Raw genomic sequence first — 15664 nt, forward strand, 5'->3', positions numbered from 1 at the left:
TACAGGTTTCTATAATGTGCAAGAATATGATAGCTGTTGATTTTCAAAGATGAATTTCTCGGTGAAAAAAAGAACAGAATGTAGTTTGATTGTGGCTCCTATAAAAGTTATCATTTGCTTTTGCTAATGTGACTCTATAATTAAAATTGGCCCATTTCAAAAACAAATAAACAAAATCTACTAAAAGTAAAATACCTGTTTAGTTTTTATCATATACTGCATTCATATTGTCTGTGCTATTCTATAACTTCCAAAGATGAAATATGAAGTGGATTACAGTATAAAACATATTTAGAGTTGTTCATCTGCATTTTCATTTAGTTTCACATCCTCTTGAAGGGCATCAGAATTTCTCATTTATTACAAGGGGCACACCATGTAAGTCCCCTAATGGGAAAATTTGAGATAGACTAAGTGTGTGCTTTCTATTTCATTTAATATTATACTTACAAGTAATTTATCTTCGAAAAGAAGTTAACGTTGCCTCCTAAGACGTGCCTGGATATGACTTTGATAACGTTGTAGGATCACAAGAAAATATTGGTGTCTGTCTCTCTATTTGGACATTCTGCCTTCTTAAAAATTCCTGCAAAACTTTTCAGGGTATTTAACTCTTTTTTTCTTTTGTCTTTTCAATATATTTTCTTCAACCAGAGCTGGTGAATATTTGCTTATAAAAACGTTAAAGCGGGGATCCTTTACTAATTAATTTGACGCACGAACTAGAAGGAAAGACACTTTGTATACATATATTGATGTAATTTCTCAAAGCCATATGCCATTGAAAGGCCACTGCCACCTGCCAAACTCACTAAATCAAAGCAGGCAAATATTCTTAAATGCGCCGTTATTTACTGTTACAAGCCTTTAAGTAAATCCCAGGAAAACTAAACCCAGCTGTTAACTGTCTCTTAGGACAAAAGGTCGTACCCAGCACGTTTATCCATAATGATCCATTATTGATTTTTGTTGTTGTGGGAGGACATCAGTAGTATCTCCTTAAGGCAAAATTAAGACTATAAACAGGTGTTCAGTGGGGCAGGCCTCATTATTCCAATTGGATTTTTATCTATTTTCATGAAATTCATAATTGCTTCATCTGTGTTTGTTGCTGTCACTACAGCTCCATAGACTCTTCAATAATGCAGGCAGCTGTCTTAACTTTTTCATTATTTTTTTAAGGATGGCTTATTCTCTAGCCTTTAATTGGAGATTTCTAGTATGTAGAGAATGATCATAATCTTGTAAAAAAAAAAGTGTATTATAAGTACACATAGATGAAATAAAGGCAGGCTACAGCACCTGATGTTAAGACTGGCTATCTTAACAGTGGACCTTAAAATGGCCTTTAGTTCTCTTTATGTTGTTTTTCTATGTTTTTACATTTATAGCCAAACCGGGGCGGGGGGGTGGGGGGGGAGTTATCAAGCTCCTGAAGTGTTGAGAACATGAACTAAGGAAGAGTCAAAATTCAGTTCATTGAATCACATTTAAAATAAAACTTCAGGAATTGGAGGGGGTGGCAAAGAGTCAATATAATTTTCACATTGAGGAGGGCTGACATGCAGAATATAATGTCTATCTTATTTTTCATATAGTATATGAGAAAACATATTCTTAATTTTTAAAAGGTAGGGACAAATAAAAAGAACCCTAGCTATCACTGGAAAGATACAAACTCCTTATTTTTAGTCTTTCAAGTAACAGAGCCGTGATTTGTTATGTTAGAATCAGTCATCATGGCCAGTTCTGCTCCCACACTTCCTCCCTGGCCCCCAGCTCTGGAGGAAAGGGGAGAGTAAGTTTGGAAATCAGACAGAGGGCAGGGGAATTGGCAGCCAGAGTGTTGTGTCTTCTCTTTTGTGGCCATGGTTTTAGCAGTTAAAAAAAAAAAGTTATCTTTTTTTGTGTGTGGAGGGGTGCTGGCTGTTTTCACCAGAAATTCCAGCTACATTCCAAAATCCCCAAAGAGCTTGCGTCTGGCTTCTCTGCGGGCAGCTTTGCCAGTCAACCTCTGGGTCTGTTTAAACAGAATCCTTCCCTGGAGTGTCTGTCCTGTGCTGCCCTCCTCCACAGGATTCTTTGCTTGACATTCTGCGTGCCATCTTTACAGGAACTGCATGTCCAGAAAGTTACTAGAGCATTTGCATCAGAATTGGTTATTATGTCCAAGAGAACAAGAATTTCCTGTTTTTGAGCCAGGACCAAGGAGATGGGGTGTGTTTGTCCTGTTCAGTTTGTGTTTTGATCACACATGTTCTTGTTCTACAGCCACATTTTTAGTGTTGCAGAAAGAAAAATTAGTAACTGAAGCAGAAACTCCACATAGACCTGTCCTTTCTGAATCCGCTTTCTTTGCCCCTCTGTCTCGGGGACAGGAATTTAAGTCTTTTTTCATGTTCTGCAACTCTGTTGACTTCACGTGAATAATTGTGTAGACATTAGAAATGGAAATTAAATGGTAAGGTGGAGGATGTTTGAAGTGACCCACATCAAGAGGATTGGATTAAAAAGAAGAGTTAAGCCCCAAAGAAATACGATCTCTAATTAGAATTTCCTTGGCCTCTTTTAAAGTTAGAGACGGACTGCTATACAGTAGAGTTGGGGATGCGGAGGTTCCAAAGTCTGCCCAGGAAAAAAAAAATTACATGAGAACCAGGTATCCTTAAAGCCTAGAATCACACTCGGTCTGGTGAGAGGCAGGCGGGAGAGGAAATCAAAAGAAGGGAAGACTTATGAGTCCCACCGCATAATCAGTACCAGGCATGAACTTGAATACGAGATGATCGCACACCATTTCAATTTCTCTTCTTCCCCTTTTCCTCTCTTCCCTCCCTGCCCCTCTCCTCCCTCTCTTTGTCTCTCTCCTTTGCCTCCTTCCTCTCTCCCTCTTGCTCCCTCGGTCTTCCTCTTTCTCCCTCTGTCTCTCCCATCCCTCCTCTTCCTCTCTTGAATTTAATTTAAACACTATATAATCAGTCCACCCAATGAACTAAGCGTTGCAGACATCATGTCTTTAAAATGTAATACTTAAGAGGTTAATGCAGTTGCAGATTTTTCTACAATGCATACGTAATTATAAGGATGCCGATGTGAGGTTAGGATTTCAAATTAGTCACTGCCACCCGTATACTATTAAGAGGCAACACCACTCCAGAAAACAATAAAACCATTTTTTTAAAAAAAATGCAGAACACATTTGCTGTTCAAAAAATTAAATGAAAGTGCCTCTCAGCACCCAGAAATGGAAGCAAAGTAAGGAACAGTAGTAGTTTCCAAACCAAGTCCAAGCACAGAGAAAAGCATGACCTGGCTCTTCTTTCTTTTCTTTCCTGAGAATTAGGTATCTGTCTTGTCAAAGGCAGGTCCTTCAGAGATTTCACTGGATGCCCTGACCTCATCCTAAAGCATGCACTGCCATTCCTCACGATGAAAGCTAATAACAGGGCTCCAAGGCATTATGTGAAACTGAAGTCAGGTCCCTGGCAGGCTTGGGAAAGAATGTTGGCACTGTTTATTTCCTGGGTGCGGGGTTCACGTCCTTGCATCCTTCCATGAATACTTTCCCACAAACTCAAAGCTTTTTTCTCAGCTCCTGACATTTAGATGTATTCGGCCTGAGGTCCAGTTACTTCTGCCTCTACCATCTGCCCTGGTCCAACTTTTATGACCCCATCTTCTTGTACTAAGTACTGGTACTCACTTAGTGTCTGTAGTCTTCCTTTTCCAGATCCTCATGACTGCTGAGCTCCCATGCGCTGTCCTTGGTACCACCCTCATCTCAACTCCCTCTGTATGAGCTGCTTTAGAGAATTTCCTCAGTTCTCCTAGAGACTCCCAGAATGTGCTTTCAAGTGGTCACCCCACTCCGCCCCCTTCCTTTGTCTGCAGATACTTCCTGACATGTTGTCCTCTCCTCTTCTCTCCACGTTCACCCGTCCTCTCTCTCAAACCTTCTGCTTCCAGCCCCTCGATGGCAGTTCTTCCCTGTCCTCTGCACCACCAAAGGGCTCCTCCTCAAAGTTTCAGAACCTTCCCATGACCTGTTAGGTCAAATACTAGCATCATCAATTCTTCCCTGCCCTAAAGAGTTTCATTTTGATTCTGGCTTTGCTCTTCTGCCCCACACACTCTGTTCCAGAAACCTAGGCCAGTTTCTCTATGTGTCCCTCTCTCTGCCATATATTGTCCTCCATTCCTGAACCAATGGTGCTTTTTTTTTCCAACTACCACCCACTGCCAGCGACACCCTGTTGTGCACCCTGCCATTCTGAGCCTGCATCACTTCAGGTCACTAACTCAGCTTACAGCCCAGCAGCCTCTTCTATTTAACCAACACCACATTCTCTCCATCACCCCCGATCCTGACCCACCCTGGCATCAAAGGCAGGTATCCCTTGGTTTATACAATAGCACTGAAGCATTTGTGTAAATCACCCTTTTAAAAGAAAATAAATTCTATATAATGTGATTAGACCAGAGTTTTTCAACCTGGGCGCCATTGACATTTTGAGTCAGATAATTCTTTGTTCTGGGGGCTGTCCTGTGCCTTGTAGGATAGTTAGTAGCATTCCTGGCCTCTATACACTGGATGCCGGTAGCACACCCCCTCCCAGTTGTGATGACCAACAATGTCTCCAGATATTGCCAAATGTTCCCTTGGGGGCAAAATCACCCCCAGTTGAGAACCACCACATTAAAAGAACTTAATATTTAGACAACATCTGAGGTAAAGGATCTTTTGTGACGTGAAAATCCCTACTCAGTCTTCATGTTAAACAGTTTCAATTTTTGTATATTGAGTTGTTTCAAAGTGGAGTACACTTGAACATCCATGTACATAAAAACATGCGACATGCTACTTACATATATGTGTACATAGATATCATTCCTATAGTCTGAGTTTGGGTTCTCTTCCTCATATATGCCTGCCTATGTCAACTCTATCTAGATCGTAAGCACCATGAAGGCAGTAACCTCCTTTACTTCACGCTCTGAAGCACACATCTACCATGACTGTAGGGCCTACCTGCAGGGAGCCCACTACAGCTCATAACAACCACGATGTTATCCTGATGGCAATGCAACTGCTCTTTCTCCTTCATATAGCATCATGCTGAAGAGCTGAAAGCCCACATTTTTAGAGCTATAATTTGAATCTCATTCTGAATGAATTTTCAGATAAAGAAAAGGTACCCATTTTTCTCAAACATGCAAGACATGAAATAACTGTGGGTGCTTCTGTGTAAGCCCAGTGCCATAAATTGACTCTCAAAGCAAACTTGGAGGCAGCTAGTGCCAGTTTCTGGTGACCTTTCCCAATCTCCTCCCTCTCACCACTCTTCTAATACACTTTACTTCCCTGCTTTCTAATCCATCCCCTCTTTTAAAACAGGAAATGATCTCTTTAGTACCAGAGTTCTAAAACTCCAACACCTACAAGCACCTGAAAGCTGATATTAGTGAGAGAGAGGCACAGTGGTTGCATAAGGACTGCTTAAATTAAAATTTTCAACTAACGCATACATTGTTTATATGTTACATGATAGGAATATTTTTCACTTTCATAAAGAAATATTCACTTTCCATAAAGAAAGAAAAGAGAAATTCAATTTATTGAGTTACTTTTGTCTTTTCACTTTTGACAAAGATTAAAAAAATGTTGTTTTTACTTATAAAAAGTCAATGCAAGAACAAACATAAACAGCAACTAAAATATAGCCTCAGAGTTGGGGCACAATAGGGAGTGGTACTGACTGTGGAGAACCAGAAAGTATATCTCTTTCTTAGGAGGTAGGCTGCCCTTCTCAGTTCAGTTGATTATTGCCCTGTGAGAATTTGGGCTCGATATTTCCAGATCTTCCCATTTTTTCACGTGAAGCAAGAAATCTGGATTTTATATGAAATCTCTTAGTTTTAAAAATTGGCTGAGATTTTTAAACACTCTGCAAGCCAAATACTGTAGACTGCCAGTGTGTGTACCCTTTTGATTAAAATTTTGACTGAGACTCATTATACCAATCTATTCCCTTTCCTAGTGATTTGCATCTTCAAGTGTTTTAGCTTTAATTGTAGATTCAAAGGTTATGTCAGCTATTAAGAATCTGAGTCCACAGGGAGAAGGAAGTTTAACTGGGGGGACTTTTTCTTGTGTGTGAAACTGTATTATGCCCAAGCCTAGCCCTAAAACTTAATATATTTTGGTTTCAGGAATTCTTGAATCAGAAGAAATAATCTGAAACTTGCTTTTGCCCCTTTTGCTGCCCTAAGACTTCTAGATGGTGGAAATCCAGAGTCCCTGGTCTTCATGTCCTCTCCCCTTTTCTGGCTTAACACCTCTAACCTGGTCCTCTTTCTGCTCCCCTTTCCTCCTTCTACCCCCAATCTCTAGAGTTTGAAGACTTGGGACTCCAGTGTCTTCCGTCCCCCAGCAGCAAGGGCCCAGCCACCAGAGGGCAAGGTGTAAAGCAAAGATGCTCGATGATTCCACGAGAGTAGTAGGGAGAGCAGAAAGATGGTTAATGTTCTAAGGAAAGATTTTGTGAAATGGGAGCCTCTGAGGAAGCTTTGCTGGGAATTTGCAGATAGCAATAAAAGAATACCTTTAAAGTTAATGCTGTTTCAAGTTTGTACCCAGGATCTTACACACTAGGCCCATACATGTTTGTTAAATAAATAAATGAATTGATGGAGAGATGAATGGATGGACGGATGAATGGTTGGATGAATATATGGGTTAGCAAAGAGTAAAAGACTAACGTGATGCAAAACTTGGCACCTAATACTGAGAATTAAATGTAAAAGGAATCAGGATTAGTATTTTGGGAAAAAAAGGCTAAGAGATGAGCTATCCAAGACTTTTTTAAATATATAAAGAAATAACAGGGAAGAAGGTGCCAGTGGGGAAAAAAAGCTTAGATCAGAAGTATTTGAGCTGTGGGATGAATTGAGGAGGTTCAATATAAAATTGGAAGAATGAGTAACCATGTTCATGATTTAGCTTCCTTAGGGGTGTTAAAATGTAGTTTCATCCGATATCCTGACCCAAACCACTCAGGGTTCTTTGTTGGCTCTAAGTTGATGGTTCCACAAGATGGATCAACAACATGAACCTTCTTCACCTCTCTGAACTGCCTAAAGTATTTCCCACTACCAATGATAACCACTGTCCTTTTAGATGCCAGGACTCGTCCTGCTGGGCTAATGGCCTTATACAGAAGGTAAGATTAGCCAGCTTGGAAATGGTCTCTGAACTCAGCTCCTCTCCTCTTCCGCTAGGTCTACTTTCCTAGGCAGCACCTTCTACTTGACCTCTATCATCAAGAATAATCTGCCTTATGTTCTATTCTCTAAGGGCTGTGTGTCTGCCAAGAGGTGCCAGTGTCTCTTCTCCTAGGACTTGAGACACTGTTATAATTCACTCAAAAGAGTTAAACTAGCCAGACTTCTGATTTTACCCAGACACGGGAAAGCCTTGAATCCAGTGCAAACCAAGAAGCCAAGCTTACTGCCTGTTGCATGATTTCTAGTGCAAATGTACACAACTTTGCCCTTCCACATACCAAGTCCCTCTGAGAATCAAGTTTTTTTAAATTAATGTTAGCTACAACATGGATAAACCTTGAAAACATTATGCTAAGTGAAAAGCCAGTCACAAAAGACCACATATTGTATAATTCTGTTTATATGAAATGCCCAGAATAGGCAAATCTATGGAAACAGAAAGTAAGTTAGTGGTTGCTAAGGGCAGAGGGGGTAGAGCGCATGGAAGGAATGGGGGGTTACTTCTAAAAAGGTACAGGGCTTCTTTTGGGGATGATGAAAGTGTTGTAAAATTTATTGCAGTGATGATTTCACAACTCTGTGAATATATTAAAAGCCATTGAATTGTATGGTATGTGAATTATATCTTAATAAAGCTGCTAATAAAAAAAGGCTAAAAAAAATGTTAGTAATATCTTACCATGTCAACCTATTTTACATGCAGGATAATACTTAGCAATTAACCAGACATTGCTAAGTGTCAACTAAAAAGAAATCTCCAAGTCTTTTGTTGAACAAACAGATGGAGTTTGCTTTCATAATAATATGCTTAATAAAGTGGCAGCGTAGTTTATTAGTCTAAAACATAATGTATCTAAGCATATGAGAGCTAGTGAAAGTATATCATCCTTGGACTACCACACATCATCATAGGTCTTAATTGTTCTCTGAGGTGTTATTAACCATGCTTCTTTAACAGTCACCTAGAACAGCATGCAGATGCAATTCTCAGATGAGCAGTGTGGCTTCCAGGGCTGTGTTTCTCTATTTGTTTCTAGACATAACCCAATACTGACATCCGTTCACTCTCTACTCCTAGCAAGAGAACTAGCACTACACATGCATTTTCCTCAGCTGGGCATATTAGCCAGCATGTGACTCATTTGGTGAGCACAAAAAGGGAAAAAGATGGAGATGCTGAGCTAGGAGAGCGAGAAATGGTTAAGTTATCTAGGAGAACTGGTTAGCATGAGATGTTGTCAAGTGTATTCAGTAACCTTAAGAGAATCCCCACCTACCTGTTCATTATGTGTGGGATGTTACTCCCTGATGGAAGTTATTTGATGATGAATAATGGATTTAGGGTTAATGATTGATGTATCATTGCCTGTGGTGACTGTTTTGGGTAAATAAAATGGTTTCAAGTTAATATTTTCGGGAAGAGAAAGAGATGAGCGGGGTGCACTAGTATGATCGTGTAAGCAGCCGTGACCAACTTAAGTAGATGTTTCTGTAGAAGTTTTGATGATTTAACTAAAGACATTTAATCTCCTAGTCATCCACCCACTAAGGAGAAAATCTAGAAGAAATAAGAGAGCAGAGTAAACCACCCATCAGAGTAGCAGTCAGAAAACGGGAGTCCATTCCACTCACAGATTGAATTATCATTGGATTCAAGGGTTCACAAGAACCTTAAAGGTCAAACAGTTTAGCCATATACATAAATTGTTGAGTTACATGGGGGAGGAATTCTTCAGTGTCCTGCTGCCAACACCAAAGGATAAAGCAGGCAGGTTGTGGTGAGGTAGGGTGAGAGATGCAGAGGGGCCTGCATTAACTATGGTTAATGTTCTCTGGCCCTCCCAAGGCATGTCTCACAAGCAACACAGTGTCCAACTGCAATACAATTGGTTCCCCAAAATGAGATTAGAAGGAAATGACCTGCACCTCTTTCTCCCTTATCTCTGCCATCTGCACTTGATACTGAGAACTCAAAAGTCTTTTCTCTGATCAACCATACATAATCTCTAGGCATAAGAGGTCAAGAGGTAGACAATATCAAGATGTATAGTTCATCTGCCTTTACCAGGAAGGTGTGTGTTTTAATAATCGGTTACTTTGTTGTTTAAAAGTTATGTTGTGTTTTATAAGCATGTGTTTCAATGCACACACAAGCACATGTGCATACACAGTCAACACGCTAATCTAAGATGAAGAAACACCAAGGTGCACAGTGGTTATCTCTGTGGTGGAGAGTTGATAGGTAAATTTGTTTTTTGCTAATATATGTCCTTCAATTTTTCTACAATGAACTGTATTACTTAGTGTAATTTTTTATTTAAAAAATCTGGACTTCATAAGGAACTAATACACACATTGTTTTTGATTCCTAAAGACTGACCACTGAAGTCCATTGGTAAATGTTAAAGTCCAGAGCATCTCTGACCATTTTCACTATGACTCCTCAATTCTACACACTTGATAACTAGTTAGTTCTCTGAATACAGAGCCCTATTGGAATTTTTTATATTGTTTCTTCTTATGGATGGACTCCCCAAAACTGTGTTTGGAATGAATCAATGCCTAAAGAGTTTTCCTGTAGATTTTGTTAGTGTTTCTTATTAAATTTGAGCCACAGCACCATCAGTTACCTAGCAGACAGTGGTATACAACCGTAGGATTTAGAGTTTATGATCATGTAATGAGAAAACCTAACCAGCAAGCAAAGTTTCTTTTGAGTGCAACAGATAGTGGTTTATATAGCTCAAAGTATGAAGTTGAGCAAGTTGTGTAAAATTCAGACTTTAAATCTCCACTTTTGGTGATGACATCTTAATCAAACTGGCCTGGACATAGTGCTTTTCATTTCCATGCTGTGGGAAAGTAGTATTGCCTTAAGCTCTCCTTAGTCCTGTGTCACTGTATTGAACCTAGTGATCAGAGCAGAGCCAAAGAAAGCAGGACCAAATCTAGTTGATCGTGAGCATGGATCTCCCCAGATCACTAGGTCTTGGACGAGCTTGAATCTGGATGTCTTAGTCTTAATCTGAGTGGAATCTTGGTTCCAAAAGTCAAACTTTCTAATGCAGTTTTCATTGGTTCAGAAGTTTGAGCCCCTGTATCTGCATTATGACCTCTTTCAGAAACCCCTGCCGAGATCTTTAGCCTTCTCAGGCACACCTCCAGCCTTCAAGCCTGCCTCTCTGTAGGTTCCAGATATAATTCTCCTCCCTTATGTTCTTTACCATTGGCCAATAGCAGCGATCTTGAAAAACTATGATGCCATTTTTCAGAGGAAGCAGGTGCTAGATGCGGGGCTTTTGGCGTAAGTGATATGGTCTTGCCCTCTAACTGGAACTGCACAAACCTATAGTGAAACAGAGATTACCATCTAAGAGAGGAAAAAGTTCCCAGGTAGTTATAATGCAGATAATAAAGGGCTACTGTTGGGGAAGCACAAGGCAGTATGGGAGCACCCAACCTGGGCTTGGGCTGGAGGAAAGGCAGGAAGTCTTGTCAAAGAGTTTCTCTTTTGTGATTCTGTTCGTAGCCCTATCCCGATCCTACCACATTATATGCAGATGATCTGTTATTATCTGTTTTCCCTACTTCATGGAAAGCTTCCCCAAGAATGAAAACTTAGTCATCTTTAGATCTTTGGCACATTGCCTGGCACATGGTATACCCATATAATTGTTTGTCAAATGGAACCCTCCTCTTCTATTTCCTTAATTTCTTTGTTTTTTTATAACAGCTTTATTCATACATTCATAAATTCATACATTTAAAGTGTACCAAATATATCCATACAAAACAATGGTTTTTCATTCAATGGTTTTTAGTATATTCAGAGTTGTACAACCATCAGCAATATACGATTCTAAAACATTGTCATTACCCTGAAAAGAGACTTTGCACGCTTTAGCAGTCACTCCCCATTCTCCCCTCCCTGTAGGCCTTGGCAACCACTAATCTAATTTCTGTTTCTAATTTACATTTCATATAAATGGAATCATACAATATGTTGCCTTTTGTGCCTGGCTTCTTTTGTTTAGCATCGTGTTTTCAAAGTTCATCCATGTTATAGCATATAACAGTACTTCATTCTTTTTTATGGCTGAATAATATTCCATTGTACAGATATAACACATTTTGTTTATCCATTCATTATTTGATGGAGGTTTGGGTTGTGTCCACCTTTTGGATATTATGAGTAATGCTGCTTTGAACATTCATGTACAAGTCTTTGCATGGATTTATGTTTTCAGTTCTCTTGGGTGTATACCTAGGATTAGAATTGCTAGATCATATATAACTTTATGTTTAACCTTTTGAGGAACTGCCAAACTGTTTTCCAAAGGACATTTTACATTCCCACCAGCAAAGTTTGAGAGTTCTAATTTCTCCATATCCTCACCAGCATTTGTTATTGTCTGTCATTTTTATTATAACCATCCTAGAGGATGTTAAGTGGTATCTCATTGTGGTTTTGTTTTGCGTGTTCTTGCAGTAGTGTTGAGCACCTTTTCATGTTCTTGCCTTCATTTTCACCTTTTTTTCTCTCATTGAGAAATGACCAGGACTGGAAATACAGAACTCAGTTGTTTATACATATGATTCTCAAAGGAAGAAACCATGTCTTATTTATTTTTATATTCTCAGCACCAAGCACAGTGTTAATACATAGTAGATACTAAATAAATGTTTTCTGAATTCGTGAATAGATAAACGATGGGATGAATGCTCAAATCATTTCAGTCCCCTTTTTTCCTGCCCAGATCCCTCCCAGAATTCTCTTTTTATAAATGTCTGGTGAGAGTTTTGAAACCCTTGACGTGAACTCAACAGATGAATCATGGTTTGCATGATGGAAAAGTTAACTAAGAAAAGCTGTGATATTTAAAAAGATAATCCTGTACATTACCAAAGCTCACTTAGAAGTCATTTATCTCCATCCCAAGAAGGGAAATTTTTCTAAAATAAATCTAAAATAAAATAAATTCTACGAAATTATGAAAAGGATTCATTTTATTCTGTTTTCTTTGTGGCTTTTTTTCCTGAAAAGTAAGCCCTCAGTGACCCAGTTTAATTTTTAAAAATCTATGAAAATGTCAAAGTGGAAAATCCAGTAAGTCATCTGTCATTTCAACCCGGCTAATCTTTACTGAAACCAGAGAATTTATTGAGTCAAAGAACTTCCAAAGGGGCCCCAATCAGGAGAAAGAATGATGTGTTTTCTCAGCCTCTCCCTTCTCTATATCCCAACGAATCCTGCCTTTTTTGATTTTTTGGTCCTGTCTAAAGCTCTGTGCTTCTGTGGTAAACTGTTGATACCTGGGAAACTGAATTTGCCCTGCTGTGTCCGTTTCTCGTGCATGAACACCATCTACACACGAAAGGAAAGAGGCAGAGACAGCTGGGAAGTGGACGGCTTCTGTTTTTGTTTTTAAACTTAAGCTTCTTGGGTCAAGGAATTTAAACCAATAATCGACTAATAAAGAGAGTTGTCATGGTTGTATTTTCTTAATAAATAGAACCTCTATTATTTCACACTCCTCAGTATTGGGTTATGTATCATAATATCACAAGTTTAGCAAGTTTCTTTGTAGATGGCCTTATTCATTCTACTTAAAGTTAATTGTCTATTTTTAGAAACAGACCAGCCTCACTTATACCGGAGGACTAGAAGTTAGGAGATCTTGGTTTTGGTCTGTGCTGTTCATTTCTGGTGTGACCATGAGGAAGGCCAAACGTCTGAAGGCCTGTTCACCTCAAAAGTACCCGATGATCTCCCAGGACCTTTCCAGCTATAAGTTTTCTAAATTTTTTTCATGGTGCTCTGATTCCAATGTGGATTAAGTCTTCTAAGAACAAGTTCTGAAATAAGCCTTGAGAAAGAGGTTGTGTTATCCAGAATCCAGAGCACTCTAGGTGCCTCAAATCCTGGCCTCTCTGCAGGATTCATTGGCTCCAATAGCTTTTGGATCTGTTCCCACCTGCACAGCAAGAGTGATCACTCCTATTTCTAAGGCATTCTGAAATTCTGGGCCTGACGTTAACTCTGTAAGTGTGAGATAAGATACTAGACAAGTATAAGATGCTAAGAAAGTATATTAAGTCAGGGAAAAACTTTTTAAATTTCTTCTTGTTAAATGTTTTATTTACCTTTTATGTTTAAAACTAAATGATCACAAGATGTAAACCCTAAAGCAGAAACTGTATTAAAACATCCAAGACAGTTCAGTCTTTCCTCCACCCTCACCCACCTCACCTCTTGTCCTCTCCTTCCACTCCTGCGAGCTATGACGCGTCCTTGATTTTAACATAATATTGTTTACTCACATTCCTCTTTTTGCCTCCTTCACAGGGTACATCCCGAGTTACTTAGACAAGGACGAGCTATGTGTAGTGTGTGGTGACAAGGCTACGGGGTATCACTACCGCTGCATCACGTGTGAAGGCTGCAAGGTAATGGCCCTGGGGCCAGTGAGCTCCTGCTCAGCCCGGCTCCAGTTCCCTCCCAGGGTTCCACCGGAATGCAACATTCAATTCAAATCAAAATCAAATCCCAACATTCTTGGCCTGTGATCATCCAGGTGTCTGGTTGTCATCTTCATTTTTGGCATGTTCAAGAACTGAATTTATTATTTTTTTCAAATCAAAAATAACCAACTGAAGTTTTGGGAGAGTATGATATCTGGTTTTCTAGACAGGGAGAGAATAAAATGAAATTAAACTAATAAAATTCTCACTTTGAGTTTAAAAACGCATAGATATTTTATAGCATATTATCATCCTAAGAAATAACCATTTCTCCTCCTGTTTGAGGAGGCAGAGCTCGCTGTAGCACAGGCTGTTGGCCACTGTTAATCTCAGTGAATACACTGACTTTTAAAGGTTCCATTGGGGAATATCTTTGAGGCTACTTAGATTCAATTATGTTCTGAAATTATCCAAATTGGCTTTCTGCACAGCCTGCAGTCAGTAAGTAAATTCTGGTCGTCCATCAGCTAATGTCATGTTCTACAGACCCATCATCAGGACATACTTGACAAGAATACACCAGTGATCAACAGGCAGTTCACTTCCCGAAAGTAAGCCCAAATTTGCCTACTTACAATCTTCGCCATCGAAATTAAGATGAGCTTTCTGGCAAATATCTTTTGGTCCAACAACCTAGCCTAGAAAATAAAGTCTACTATGAAGGTAAATAAAGCTTCCCCTGGCGCTGTATTCAGCGTACAGCTAATGTTTTATATATGAGGAAGTATGTTAAGTCACGGAAAGACTTCTTCAATTCTTCTTATTAAATGTTTTATTTACCTTTTACATTTAAAACTAAATTATCACAGGATCTAAACCCGAAAGCTCAAATTTGTATTAAAATTATAAAACAATTCAGTCTTCCCTCCTCCCTCACTCGTCTTACCTCCTCTCCTCTCCTTTCCCTCCTCCAACTGCCCCCTTTCCTCCTAACCTTTGACCCTAATCCCCAAAAATCAACATGTTAGCTCTCTTTCAAACTAAGGTGTCCAGTTTTCCTAGCGGAAGATTTTCTATGCAAACTCCCTACTTTTTGTGCATGAAATTAAGAAATAGAAGAAGCCTGCTAAAAGTGTTGAGATGATACATCCATTGGAAAGAGGTCATTCTAAGGTCCCAAGGCCTTATATCTGCAAGACTTTTTTTTGGAAGGTGACATACGTATTCTCATTTACCCAGACCCCTTTGATCTGGAATTTGTAACCTTTTAACAAAGATGAGGCTAAAGCTTGCTATTCCATCTATGAAAATAATGTCTTAAGGAGTTTAATGGAACTAATTACAAATAAGTCCTGGCTATTTATTCATTGGGAGACTTGCAGACTGTCTCTTGAAAGCCCAGCTTTATTGGTTTTATTTGAAAGTAATAAAACTGCATTACTTTAGACACATTCTCTCATTCCAAAAGCTCAGTAATTCAAACAGGTCTTTTTTCTAAATTAGCCCCTATTCATGAGGCTTTACCTGCCTGATTATGCAGCACTGAGATTCTTTCAAATCAGCTTCTAATGGAAAATTTTGAATTCTAGGACAGACTCTAATGAAAATTCCATTTAATACTCAACTCCCCAAAGTGACTCTAACGACTGAATGTGCCTTACAGAGGACTTAGTGCTTATTAGCAATTGACTTAAACAAAGGAGAATCAAGCGTATCCACCCGTGTCCCTGCCTCACGTACACCTTCATGACGAGCAAGAAACCCACTAGCCTCTTTTCCTACAATCACTAGATGTTTAGGGCCTGATTCAACCGAGGTTTACTTAAAAGAAGAAATCATGTAGCAAAAAGCTAGATTTCTCAGCCTCTGTGCCTTTATCTCAGACCAGAATCCTGTTTCTAGGACCACCTCCAGCATA

General features: G+C 39.3%; 1 protein-coding gene across 12 annotated transcripts in view; it reads left to right on the top strand.

Annotated features, from left to right (window-relative positions):
* The window catches only part of THRB (thyroid hormone receptor beta), a 359714-nt gene that overhangs the window by 314582 nt on the left and 29468 nt on the right, over window positions 1-15664 (top strand). For all 12 annotated transcript variants that reach the window (XM_046668086.1, XM_046668128.1, XM_046668094.1 and 9 more), the window contains one exon: window positions 13631-13731. In XM_046668086.1, coding sequence (XP_046524042.1) covers window positions 13631-13731 — 101 coding nt within the window. The remainder of the gene's footprint in view (window positions 1-13630; window positions 13732-15664) is intronic.

This window comes from Equus quagga, chromosome 1 (genome assembly GCF_021613505.1).
Source record: "Equus quagga isolate Etosha38 chromosome 1, UCLA_HA_Equagga_1.0, whole genome shotgun sequence".
Classification (NCBI taxonomy): Eukaryota; Metazoa; Chordata; class Mammalia; order Perissodactyla; family Equidae; genus Equus; species Equus quagga.